Genomic DNA, 14,869 nt, shown 5'->3' on the forward strand with positions numbered 1-14,869 from the left:
GCATTCCTCGGTGGGGCCACACGTATCCTAGTGCTACACGGTCCCATCACTCACTGCCCGTCTTTCTCCACGTAACGTGGTTGGCTGTCACTCTCACTGTTCCTCTGAATACTGCGCTCTCCGTTTCCTCTCACTGTCTCTCATATGTCTGACCTGCTTGTACCGCTGTCATCCCGCAAATAGTCTCCCACCCCAAGGGCGCGAAGCTCAACGCTCATGGCGGCTGTCATCTTAGACTTTAAGGTATTCTCAAATTAACAAGTCATTCACTGACATTAGTCTGTCAATGAGCCCCATACAGGAGAATGGATGGAAGTGCAAAGGGCCAGGAATCTGGGCCGCCATCGGCCGCCGTACTGTAATCATGGAACCTGCACCTGTTTCTACATGTACGGCGGGAAATACCTAGAGGTGCCAATCCACATTCTTCACAGACGTAGTATGAGGTGCAGACTGAAGCCTGACAGGGATAGAGGCTGCCGATGTATACCGGAGACAAGCATGGACACCCAGGAAACACAGAAACAATAAAAAACTGCGCAACCATGCACCGAATACTATAATACCGCCCCCCTACTATAATACTGCTCCTACGTACAAGAATATAACTACTGTAATAATACTGCTCATATGTGCAAGAATATAACTACTATAATAATACTGCTCCTATGTACAAGAATATAACTACTATAATACTTCCCCTATGTACAAGAATATAACTACTATAATACTGCTCCTATGTACAAGAATATATCTACTATAATACTGCTCCCTATATACAAGAATATAACTACTATAATACTGCCCCTATGTACAACAATATAACTACTGCAATACTGCCCCTATGTACAAGAATATAACTACTATAATACTGCCCCTATGTACAGGAATATAACTACTATAATACTGCTCCTATGTACAAGAATATAACTACTATAATACTGCTCCTATGTACAAGAATATAACTACTATAATACTGCCCCCTATGTACAAGAATATAACTACTATAATACTGCTCCTATGTACAAGAATATAACTACTATAATACTGCCCCTATGTACAAGAATATAATTGTGTCACAATGAGTAAGGCGGCAAGACCGTTGAAACGCGTTTGATTTTAATGCACTTTAAGCCTGTGACTGTCACTGGTATGAATCACCCGTTTTTGTGTCTATGGATATGAAGATGGACTTTGGATTTATGTGCTTTTAACAAAAATGGAATAAAAGTTATTTTTTATGGACATCACCCACGCTGGACTTCTGCTTTTCCAACTATAATACTGCCCCTATGTACAAGAATATAACTACTATAATACTGCCCTGTGTACAAGAATATATCTACTATAATACTGCTCCTATATATAAGAATATAACTACTATAATACTGCCCCTATATACAAGAATATAACTGCTATAATACTGCCTGTATGTACAAGAATATAACTACTATAATACTGCCCCTATGTACAAGAATATAACTGCTATAATACTGCACCTATGTACAAGAATATAACTACTATAATACTGTCCCCTATGTACAAGAATATAACTGCTATAATACTGCCCCTATGTACAAGAATATACCTAGTATAATACTGCTCCTATGTACAAGAATTTAACTACTATAATACTGCTCCTATATATAAGAATATAACTACTATAATACTGCCCCTATGTACAAGAATATAACTACTATAATACTGCCCCTATGTACAAGAATATAACTACTATAATACTACTATGTGCAAGAATATAACTACTATAATACTGCCCCTATGTACAAGAATATAACTACTATAATACTGCCCCTATGTACAAGAATATAACTACTATAATACTGCCCCTATGTACAAGAATATAACTACTATAATACTGCCCCTATGTACAAGAATATAACTACTATAATACTACTATGTGCAAGGATATAACTACTATAATACTGCCCCTATGTACAAGAATATAACTACTATAATACTACTAAGTGCAAGAATATAACTACTATAATACTGCCTCCTATGTACAAGAATATAACTACTATAATACTGCCCCTATGTACAAGAATATAACTACTATAATACTGCCCCTATGTACAAGAATATAACTACTATAATACTGCTCCTATGTACAAGAATATAACTACTATAATACTGCCCCCTATTTACAAGAATATAACTACTATAATACTGCCCCCTATTTACAAGAATATAACTACTATAATACTGCTCCTATGTACAAGAATATAACTACTACAATACTGCCCCTATGTACAAGAATATAACTACTATAATACTGCTCCTATGTACAAGAATATAACTACTATAATACTGCTCCTATGTACAAGAATATAACTACTATAATACTGCCCCCTATTTACAAGAATATAACTACTATAATACTGCCCCCTATTTACAAGAATATAACTACTATAATACTGCTCCTATGTACAAGAATATAACTACTACAATACTGCCCCTATGTACAAGAATATAACTACTATAATACTGCTCCTATGTACAAGAATATAACTACTATAATACTGCTCCTATGTACAAGAATATAACTACTATAATACTGCTCCTATGTACAAGAATATAACTACTATAATACTGCTCCTATGTACAAGAATATAACTACTATAATACTGCCCCCTATTTACAAGAATATAACTACTATAATACTGCCCCCTATTTACAAGAATATAACTACTATAATACTACTATGTGCAAGAATATAACTACTATAATACTGCCCCCTATGTACAAGAATATAACTACTATAATACTGCTCCTATGTACAAGAATATAACTACTATAATACTGCCCCTATGTACAAGAATATAACTACTATAATACTACTATGTGCAAGGATATAACTACTATAATACTGCCCCTATGTACAAGAATATAACTACTATAATACTACTAAGTGCAAGAATATAACTACTATAATACTGCCTCCTATGTACAAGAATATAACTACTATAATACTGCCCCTATGTACAAGAATATAACTACTATAATACTGCCCCTATGTACAAGAATATAACTACTATAATACTGCTCCTATGTACAAGAATATAACTACTATAATACTGCCCCTATTTACAAGAATATAACTACTATAATACTGCCCCCTATTTACAAGAATATAACTACTATAATACTGCTCCTATGTACAAGAATATAACTACTACAATACTGCCCCTATGTACAAGAATATAACTACTATAATACTGCTCCTATGTACAAGAATATAACTACTATAATACTGCTCCTATGTACAAGAATATAACTACTATAATACTGCTCCTATGTACAAGAATATAACTACTATAATACTGCCCCCTATTTACAAGAATATAACTACTATAATACTGCCCCCTATTTACAAGAATATAACTACTATAATACTACTATGTGCAAGAATATAACTACTATAATACTGCCCCCTATGTACAAGAATATAACTGCTATAATACTGCCCCTATGTACAAGAATATAACTACTATAATACTGCTCCTATGTACAAGAATATAACTACTATAATACTGCTCCTATGTACAAGAATATAACTACTATAATACTGCTCCTATGTACAACAATATAACTACTGCAATACTGCCCCTATGTACAAGAATATAACTACTATAATACTGCCCCTATGTACAGGAATATAACTACTATAATACTGCTCCTATGTACAAGAATATAACTACTATAATACTGCCCCCTATGTACAAGAATATAACTGCTATAATACTGCCCCCTATGTACAAGAATATAATTGTGTCACAATGAGTAAGGCGGCAAGACCGTTGAAACGCGTTTGATTTTAATGCACTTTAAGCCTGTGACTGTCACTGGTATGAATCACCCGTTTTTGTGTCTATGGATATGAAGATGGACTTTGGATTTATGTGCTTTTAACAAAAATGGAATAAAAGTTATTTTTTATGGACATCACCCACGCTGGACTTCTGCTTTTCCAACTATAATACTGCCCCTATGTACAAGAATATAACTACTATAATACTGCCCTGTGTACAAGAATATATCTACTATAATACTGCTCCTATATATAAGAATATAACTACTATAATACTGCCCCTATATACAAGAATATAACTGCTATAATACTGCCTGTATGTACAAGAATATAACTACTATAATACTGCCCCTATGTACAAGAATATAACTGCTATAATACTGCCCCTATGTACAAGAATATAACTACTATAATACTGTCCCCTATGTACAAGAATATAACTGCTATAATACTGCCCCTATGTACAAGAATATACCTAGTATAATACTGCTCCTATGTACAAGAATTTAACTACTATAATACTGCTCCTATATATAAGAATATAACTACTATAATACTGCCCCTATGTACAAGAATATAACTACTATAATACTACTATGTGCAAGAATATAACTACTATAATACTGCCCCTATGTACAAGAATATAACTACTATAATACTGCCCCTATGTACAAGAATATAACTACTATAATACTGCTCCTATGTACAAGAATATAACTACTATAATACTGCCCCTATGTACAAGAATATAACTACTATAATACTGCTCCTATGTACAAGAATATAACTACTATAATACTGCCCCTATGTACAAGAATATAACTACTATAATACTGCCCCTATGTACAAGAATATAACTACTATAATACTGCTCCTATGTACAAGAATATAACTACTATAATACTGCCCCCTATTTACAAGAATATAACTACTATAATACTGCCCCCTATTTACAAGAATATAACTACTATAATACTGCTCCTATGTACAAGAATATAACTACTACAATACTGCCCCTATGTACAAGAATATAACTACTATAATACTGCTCCTATGTACAAGAATATAACTACTATAATACTGCTCCTATGTACAAGAATATAACTACTATAATACTGCTCCTATGTACAAGAATATAACTACTATAATACTGCCCCCTATTTACAAGAATATAACTACTATAATACTACTATGTGCAAGAATATAACTATTCCCTCTTCTTTTCCTGCTCCTTCTCATTTTGTTGATCACCTTTAACCCTTTAATTGCTATTATTGATTAATATTATTTATTCTGTAGGGGGAAAACAGGAATTACTAGAATGAAGGGGTCAGGGGTAAGGTTTGGAAGAGGTTTATTTTTTGCATTGTGCAGTAGGTGTTTTCCCAGAATGCTTTGTGCTGCGGTGGGGACAATACCTGGGCGCTGCTATTGTGCAGCACACACTATGTGCGGGGCTGTTTGTTCAGCTGCTTCGGGTGTCAGAGACTTTCTTTAAATAAACTTACAGCTAAATCCTTTGTAATAATAAATGTGTATAACGCCCCGGCGCTCTCACTCAATTGCATGTAAACTACCGTAAGACACTGTACAGGTAGCCTCTAATGGAGCGAATCTAGGAATGGGACCACTGAAAGGGCTTGTCCACTATATACAACCTGTGTCCAGTGGTCAGTACCTCTGGTGGTGGATGCTTTGTTTCTAGAAGGTGAGATACCTACAGGCCCATCCAGGCATGAGACAAAACCCAACTACCATGGTGCCTTAGGGTGGATGTCTCCTTAATCTGGTTCATATGTTTGATTCCCACCAAGATAGGAGGAACCATCACTAGATGAAGTCCCTTATGGTCAGTAGGCCCCTTTCCCATATACCTGTTTTTGGCTATTTTCAAATAGTATTGGCCTTATGGTCTAACCGAATGCAGATGCACCAAGAGCCAGTGACGTAAATGGTTTCACCACCTTCACAACGAGACCTTGATGTCCTCGCTCTCGGGCCATTTATTTCGCAGCTCTTATAGAACATCTGGTTGTAAGGTAGATGATGTTTGGAGCACGTTGTTGCCCTCCCTACTTCACGCATGCTTTCCCTCCTTCCCCTCATTGGCCCAGGAGACAAACTGAAGTAAGGGATGCCGTCTTGTGCCAAGCCAGAAGAGGAGGGGGGAGAGATAGATGAGCAGGAGAAATACCTCACCCTCCCTTTCCCAAAACTGGGAGAGTGGCCAGCAGTTGTTCTCCAAATAAGCAGGTCTGGGCTTGTCCCCCCTTTTGATTCACAATGAGCCCCCTCCTCCCTTGTCAATTTTTAAAGGAACCTTTCGAGCTGATATTTTGGAACACTGTAGGGGTCACTAGAGTTTATTCCAACGTCCAAGATTTTTAGAGGGTACTTGGAACATGTGTGCTGCCCAGCAGATACTATAATGTCTCCAGGGTCTACGCTCATTGGTCGGTCAGTCATATTCGGAGGTGTGAATGAGGTCACCTCTGACTCACTTCGGTAATTATTTTCTGCTTTACAGTGAAAATCACACGGCGTGTTATACAATCGCCAGAACACATCTCCACATGGCATAATATTTCTGCTTAGGAGACATCAAGATTGCCCAGATCATTACCCTATTATATATAGATTTCTTACCTTGCATGATAGAATCTGTGATCGGTAATTTTGCTTCCTCCGAAGTTAGCGGATCTTCTTCCTTACTTGACACCAGCATTACGGGGGTCTCTGGTGGTACCTTACTCTTGGGTTCACTGTGAAGGCAATGGTTCATTCGGGGAACTCCATTCCTGGATTCTTCTGAGAGCCTCGGGTTTTGCAGGCCATCATGTACATAGGGCATTGAGATTGCATGTCCATTTCCTTGTATTCTACTTGAGAAGGTTGACTTTTCTTGGGCTACTGTTTCTTGTACACTCTTTATAAGATCGGCTACCCGACCTGCTGACTTTTCAATTACCATTTCCTCTCGAACGCAATGACCTTGAAGGACGTCATTATCAGCTTTATTGAAGGAGTTGGCCCTCCGCATCATAGATCTGAGCCTCTCCGTTGAAAAATTTATCTCTGATGGCTTCACTTTGTTGATGTGGCTTTGATCTTGGACATGTTCTTGGTGGTGGTCTTGCATCAAAATGCCCGGAATGGGTGGCATTTGGTTGACAAAGTTATCGGCATTTGATGTCCTCCCACTCGATATCATGGGTGATGGACTCTTGAAGGCCACTTCTGACTTTTCCTTGGTTGGATGAGACGATACACCAGACATAGAGTGTAGGTTGACTCTTAGTTGTGTCCGTGGCAATGGTCTGTTAAGCTGTTCTAGACCAGAACCATTGGACCTTCCTATCGAGCTCGGCAAAGACACTGGGAACTTCTGAAGAGTGGCAGGTAGCACCGGCCCGAAAACCAGAGGAGGGGAAGGTGAGGAAGTTAAATTGCAGTTGATAGGAGCACATTCGGTTGGTGGTGATGAGGACGAAGAAGAGGAAAACGAAGGTTCACGACTAATTGATGGGGCGTTCCTTGACAGAGGACGTTTGTAGTCTGGTGACGGTGAACTCCATCCCTCTGATGGTGGATATCCGGCATCAGGAGAAGGTACCAAGTCAGGAATCGGGTCTTCAGCGATGTGAAGATCTAGAGATGGCAAAGAACCATGATTCTTAGAAGGCAATGGCACCAGACGAACTCCAGATCGCTCAATTTCAGAATGAAACATATTTCCATGGGAGGAGAATTTTTTCAGAACTGGGCTGGTTACATTTGACATTGTGACTGCGGAGCCATGCTGGCCCATCTGTGTAGGACGGAGTGATTGAAAAGGTTTAGTTGGAACTGAGCACTCCAGGCTTGATGTAGAACTATGGAGGCTCTCGCTGTCACTGCCTTGTCCAGAAGAAGAAAAGCAACTTGGGTGAAGTCGTGTTTGGAAAGAAGAAACCCGGGTGAGTCCTTGACCTGCCGTTCCATTGGCCTTAGCCATTTGCATGGTCCCACGGTTAAAGGACAAGCTGCTGGTAATCCTGGATTTGAGAACGGGACTCTGGGATGGACTACAGCTGGAACTGATACGGATTCGGGACTGATAGAGTGGCTGGTGGGATCCTGTAGATATCTGGCTGTCACCATTGCTTGTTCGTGTCACAGAAGGTTGACTCGGACTGAAGGGAGATGCAAGTGGGGAAGTTGAGGAAAACACAGGGGTATCATCGATGTCCTCCATGTCAAATGATCTTTTCAAAGCTGCGGAGAAAATGAAAGAATAGTTAGGTCCTCAAAATTCAGAAGACAAGTACTTTCCACCAGTAAACAGAGCAGGAGTGACTTCCGAAAGCATAATATTTTAACCCTTTGCTTTACTAGGGTTCTTTTGACCTTGAGATACTATACATGAGGTCTTAAACGCAGTTACATCAAGGTGAATTCACAATTTTGCTTTTTTCAATTTTTGGCTATAGGCCTTCACATTTCAATTCTTCACGTTTTGCTATGGCTGTAGTTCATAGTGAGGACAATACCTTATGTGAATAGCAGGCAATCATGCTAACATATTAGTAGTCCACATGTTAACCAGCGGAATTGTGAATGCAGTTCTTGATATATAAAGTAAGAGTAGATGGAAACTTTTTAGGTTAAGTTTCAACACCAAATACAAGATTCAAGACCATCATAGGTGGGTTTTTAAATGGTTGACCATGCACAGCAGTGAGCTCATTTGACACATGCACGTTAGGTTCTGTCTACCACCCCTGAGAACAAAACAATTGGAAGTATTCAAGCTGAACGTGTCTGACCAGTCTTTTACCTGACATCTGTCAGGGAAGAGATGAAAGACCCCCATACTGGTTGGCCAGTAAAACTATGATCAGTGGAGGTCCCACCACAAAGATCACCACCGACTGGTGACCACAGCTCAATTTACTGTCTATGGAAGCGGTGGTCACTACCAACCCATAAACAAGTTGGGCATGAATTTACCCATTCATTTGAGGATCCCAGGACCCCAAGTCTCGTGATTAATGGATATCCTGGAGGTCAGATTTAAGGATCTTAGATATTTCTCGAGTTCCCACCCTACTCCCGAGATGATGGATCTTGCACTCCAGACCTTATTTGGGCGCCACTCATCTGGTAGTAGTTCAAAAGTGTAGACATGATCACCTTCACAGACCACATCCTCCAAGACCTACGAGATTTATTACCCTCAAGACGGAGGAACGCAAGAACAAAACTACATTTATGAAAAACAGGAAAAGGAGCAATTCTACACTGAGAAGTACGTCGGGATTCATGTGGGTCGTACCAAGTCAATCCATATAAGGTCTTATCATAAAAGGGAACGGCGGCCAAAAAACCTGACTTAATAACATTGTAACTCTGAACTTCCAGAAAACCCACAATGTCCTTTATCCATTAAAGGTAGGAACAATGGGGGTCTGTGTCGGAGGAATGTAGAAGGCCGACGCACAGCTGTACCGCACATATGTCTGTCCGCTCTCCAGTTACTGCCCCCATTATAGAGATGTTCTGTCTTCTGTATAAATAGATCACAGACCCCCAGAACGTGGGCCATGAAGTGTAAGATATTGAGGGGTCATATGGGATTAAAAAAAAGTGGATAGATAGATAAGAGATAGATCAGGCCTGTACTACAGCTGAGGGTTTGGTACCTGGGCGGGTGAGAGTAGTGCAGGGCGTCTCTAGGACCTTTTCCAGCAGGGCGGGGAGGGTGGATTGATTGACAGCTCATCCAACTTCAGAGCCAAGATGTTCCCACCAGTGTGATGGATTTGTGGCGCTGCCTCCCCGTAGGTCATGACTTGGTGCAGAACTAAGTAAAGATCTGATGAGATGACATGTATTTCGCTAAACGCTGCTCCCCCCAGGCGGCCGGAGATGATGAAGGGGGTCATGTGCAAACACACGAGATCGGGGCCTCATTACCTCCACGGCACATATCTGCAACTACAAAATTACGCCTGCAAGCAGCGGAGCCCGGATTTAAAGAGTGTGTCTCCTCCTGCGTTATTCCTCTGTGCTGGTGTGAGACTGATCCTTCCACTATGGATCTCTCAGTCTCTTAAATCCCACTCATCTGCATTTCTTTGCTTTTCTTCCAGGATCAGCATACATTTCCTGACATACTCTGTGCTGCTGGGGTTAGGGTTAACCCTAAACTCCATCAAATGACCTTGCACTTTTCTCCATTCCCTCCCTCAAGCAGGTGACATGCAACCCTATCCTCACCATCATCATCAGATGAGACGAGTCGCTACTTCCCTTCTCCGCACCCTCCCCAAAATCAGCATACTCCTCTCCTGAAACCCTCTGTGCTTTTTTAACTGCATTAAAGAGCTTTAATCTATTATTGTGCCTTGTTCCATGCAACCTGAACTTAAATAACATGTAAAATACACTGAGAAGATGCTGTGAGAAGTGGAAAAATTGTAAACTTTGCCACAATATGTGAAAAAAATGGATTCTTTATTACATTACAGTTAGATGCTTGGGGGCGCTGTTGCATTATTGTCTATGGATATTACTGACATCGGTGGTGGTGAAAAGTGGTACTGCAAGCAAGAAAAGTTTCTGGCCATATAGAAACTTTAACATATCAAGCCAACAGGATAGGGATAAACATTTCCTAAAACTTCAAAAGGTTAAATAAACTTCACTGTAGAGACTTCCATTCCTCTCCACACATAAAAAGATAAGAAAAAAAAAAAGAGGAACTAAACAATTATAACAATTGTTCGCAAAAATGTCTCCTCCAGGGCATGGAGACATATGGCTGCCAGGTCCCTCTACCACCCTCCATATTACACGGCCATGATGGAGGAACCAACTGGAAGAATGTATATGAAATTAACCCCTTCATTTCTTAATTATGGAAGAAAAGAAAAAAAAGTCGTCGATATACCTCACCCCTATATGGAGACTGCTTCCTGGAAGAAATATCATATTCCTTTTATATCATTAACTGCATTCTTTAAGGAACTAAACAAAAAAAGTTCATAAATGTTAATCTAGGACCCCCCAAAATGGTTTGGGGTCATATCTTACGGACTGTAATGTCACCTATTCCTAATGTGGGCAGTGTGTTGGTGGGACACACTACATGGAGTTTGCATTTTTCTTCTTGGGTTGATCCTAAAAAAACAATCATAAACTCCCAAAAACATGAAGTCGCCTCAAGGCCTAGACGACGGTAGTACCCATATATAAAGATGGCTGCCTCCTCCATAAACAAGGCCATGTATGGCCCCAGGAAATGAGACATATGGCCCTCTTCTCATCCACCATGGACAGTCCCGGGATGACCCTTTTAGCCCCACTTATGGCTTGTGAAGAGAGAGGAAGTGAATCAAGGCCGTCTGTGCAGGATCACTTTCTAGCGCCGAAGCTCCAGAGCTGACATTCGACTTCTCCTCCACTTCCTGAGCGGAGGCTCCAGACGAGGTCTCCTGACGGAGGGCAGCCATGCTTTACATTACAGCCGACGGGAGTGGATGATGGGTGATGATCCCTTATCATCTGTCCCCATCCATTTCCTCTACATTTTTAATATATTTTTCTTTACGTAAATGTCAAATGACAGGAAGTGGAATATGGAAAATAGGAAGTGACCAACGCGCTTCAGTCCGATGAGAAAACTGATAGGAAACAAATCAGGTGCATGGAAAACTGATAGAATTCATAGGAGACCCCCCTGAGTACCCACAAAGGGTGGGCTGGGATCTCCATCATCCTATATTGATCCCTCAGATCCCAAATTCTACAGATAGGCATGAAGGCCACGCCGGGGCCGACTCGCAGACAGAGCTCCAATTCAGATCCTGTCACTTTAAATGTCCTCGGTTGTCATATGGGATGTGGGAGAAGGGCAGCGTTCCCGGTCGGCATCAAAGGACCCGGGGTGTAAGATCGGGCAGCATCAAAGGTCCCGGGGTGTGAGATCGGGCGGCATCAAAGGTCCCAGAGTGTGAGATCGGGCGGCATCAAAGGTCCCGGGGTGCGAGATCGGGCGGCATCAAAGGTCCCGGGGTGTGAGATCGGGCAGCATCAAAGGTCCCGGGGTGCGAGATCGGGCGGCATCAAAGGTCCCGGGGTGTGAGATCGGGCAGCATCAAAGGTCCCGGGGTGTGAGATCGGGCAGCATCAAAGGTCCCGGGGTGTGAGATCGGGCAGCATCAAAGGTCCCGGGGTGTGAGATCGGGCGGCATCAAAGGTCCCGGGGTGCGAGATCGGGCGGCATCAAAGGTCCCGTGGTGTGAGATCGGGCAGCAACAAAGGTCCTGGGGTGTGAGATCGGGCGGCATCAAAGGTCCCAGGGTGTGAGATCGGGCGGCATCAAAGGTCCCGGGGTGTGAGATCGGGCAGCATCAAAGGTCCCGGGGTGTGAGATCGGGCGGCATCAAAGGTCCCGGGGTGTGAGATCGGGCGGCATCAAAGGTCCCGGGGTGCGAGATCGGGCGGCATCAAAGGTCCCGGGGTACGAGATCGGGCGGCATCAAAGGTCCTGGGGTGTGAGATCGGGCGGCATCAAAGGTCCCGTGGTGCGAGATCCGGGATCACATCACTGCGGGCAAAGGGAATGATGGGAAGCAGCGCGGTACCCGACTGAAGAGCGACATCACGCCGCCTGTCATCTGTCACTGTAACAGGCAGACATTACATTCCCACAGCCCCGGAGAGCATCCTGTATCACAGGAAAAGCTGAGATACACGATAGGATTAGACACACAGATTCTGCACTAGTCTCACATGCTAGAATTGGATACACAGCCCAGCAGGCAGTATCATACAGGATAGGATTAGATACATGGCCCAGCAGGCAGTATCACACAGGATAGGATTAGATACACAGCTCAGCAGACAGTATCACACAGGAGAGGATTAGATACACGGCTCAGCAGACAATATCACACAGGATAGGATTAGATACACGGCTCAGCAGTCAGTATCACATAGGAGAGGATTAGATACACGGCTCAGCAGACAGTATCACACTGGATAGGATTAGATACTCGGCTCAGCAGACAGTATCAAACAGGAGAGGATTAGATACACAACTCAACAGTCAGTATCACAAAGGATAGGATTAGATACACGGCTCAGCAGTCAGTATCACAAAGGATAGGATTAGATACACAGCTCAAAAGACAGTATCACACAGGATAGGATTAGATACACGGCTCATCAGTCAGTATCACACAGGATAGGATTAGATACACGGCTCAAAAGACAGTATCACACAGGATAAGATTAGATACACGGCTCAGCAGTCAGTATCACAAAGGATATGATTGGATACACAGATTCTGCACTACAGTATCACACAGGATAGGATTAGATACACGGCTCAGAAGACAGTATCACACATCAGAGATTTAGATATACTATGTCAGCACATAGTATCACACATGGCAGGATTAGATACATGGCTCAGCAGACAGTATCACACAGGATAGGATTAGATACACGGCTCATCAGTCAGTATCACACAGGATAGGATTAGATACACCGCTCAGCAGTCAGTGTCACACAGGAGAGGATTAGATACACAGCTCAGCACAGAATTACATATGCTAGAATTAGATACATGGCTCAGCAGATAGTATCACACATAAGATTTGATACTGTACACACATCAGAAGACAGTATCACATATTAGCTATTAGCTCATTATCACACATTAGATACACAGCTCAGCTGACGATATCACACATGATAGGATTAGATACAGCTCAGAAGACAGAATCACACATTAGCTCATTATCACAGATTAGATACATTTGCTCAGCAGAAAGTATCCGAAATTAGATACACTGCTCGGCAGACAGTATCACACAGGCTCAGAAGTATCACAGATACAGATACTTAGAAGACAGTGTCACAAATGAGATACATTGGCTAAGCATTTAGTATCTAACTTTAGATACATGGATGGTACCTGAGCCGACCTGTACCTAGGATTTGGTTTTGGGGGTCATGGAGCTGAGGTTTGGTGTCCTTTTGCCTGCGGCCTCCTCCTCTTTCTCCCCTGCAGCTTCTGCCTCTTCACCATCTGTTCCCTGAGTTCAGATCTTATCAGCAGCTTTCTCAGAAGGGGGTTACTTCCCAGTAATTGTTTATCCTGAAACTTTACCCCCCAGTGAGGAAGCCCCCCATAGTGAGGAGAAGAGGAACAAAAACATGGCCACATGGTAACTAATGTGCGGGACATGGACACATATGGCCGGATGGGCTCCCTGATCACATCCGCCCTGAATGTCATATTATAACACCATGATTTTAGGTCCTTTATTCAGCACTGATCATTTCCTAATATATCTATATATACGTTGGAGATCAGTTTTTACTGATACAAAGCTCCAAATCCCCTGCATTGATTTGATAGAACTCCTCCCTGCATTCACCACTAGAGGGAGCTCACTGCAGACTGATTACACATAGAACTCAATAATAACACAGTCTGCAGTCAGCTCCTGAGCTCCCCCTAGTGGTGGCCAAAAGAAATGTATCATTTATCTCTTAAGTCCACGTTGGGGATTTGGAGCTCTGTATCAGAATACTTGCATAAATTACCAGCAGAGAACCTCCCTCTTGAATATTCATTTTAATTATCTGAATGATGGCAACCCCTCTGAGGATCCCACTGTTTGACAATGCAGCAATGCATGTGTGTGTGTCATCTGGAAGGGTTTAGCTCTGGCACCGAGGAGTCCCACTGGGCCACGTTATTATTTGGGATGTAACTAATTAGCAGGTTATTATCCAATTTATTCTAATTACTAGGTGAATCAGTCATCGCCGTCCATGGAATAATCCCAGAATCAGCAGATTGTGCTCCGGAGCCATTTTTTAAGCGTATGCAGAACTTTCAATTGTCAACTGATCACCCAAAACAAGTGAAAAATTGAGGACATTTGCTTGGGAATACCCACAAGAAGGCCCACATGCACATATTTACCAACATTAGTGTTAGAAAAGATGTTTAAAGGGAACATTTCATCCGATGAAATGTGT

General features: G+C 41.7%; 1 protein-coding gene across 2 annotated transcripts in view; it reads right to left on the bottom strand.

The window, feature by feature from the left end:
- The window catches only part of SEPTIN12 (septin 12), a 111,210-nt gene that overhangs the window by 28,429 nt on the left and 67,912 nt on the right, over positions 1-14,869 (bottom strand). For both annotated transcript variants that reach the window (XM_077274224.1, XM_077274225.1), the window contains one exon: positions 6,476-8,083. In XM_077274224.1, the coding sequence (XP_077130339.1) occupies positions 6,476-8,083 (1,608 nt within the window). The remainder of the gene's footprint in view (positions 1-6,475; positions 8,084-14,869) is intronic.

The sequence above is a fragment of the Ranitomeya variabilis genome, chromosome 7, assembly GCF_051348905.1.
Source record: "Ranitomeya variabilis isolate aRanVar5 chromosome 7, aRanVar5.hap1, whole genome shotgun sequence".
Taxonomy (NCBI): Eukaryota; Metazoa; Chordata; class Amphibia; order Anura; family Dendrobatidae; genus Ranitomeya; species Ranitomeya variabilis.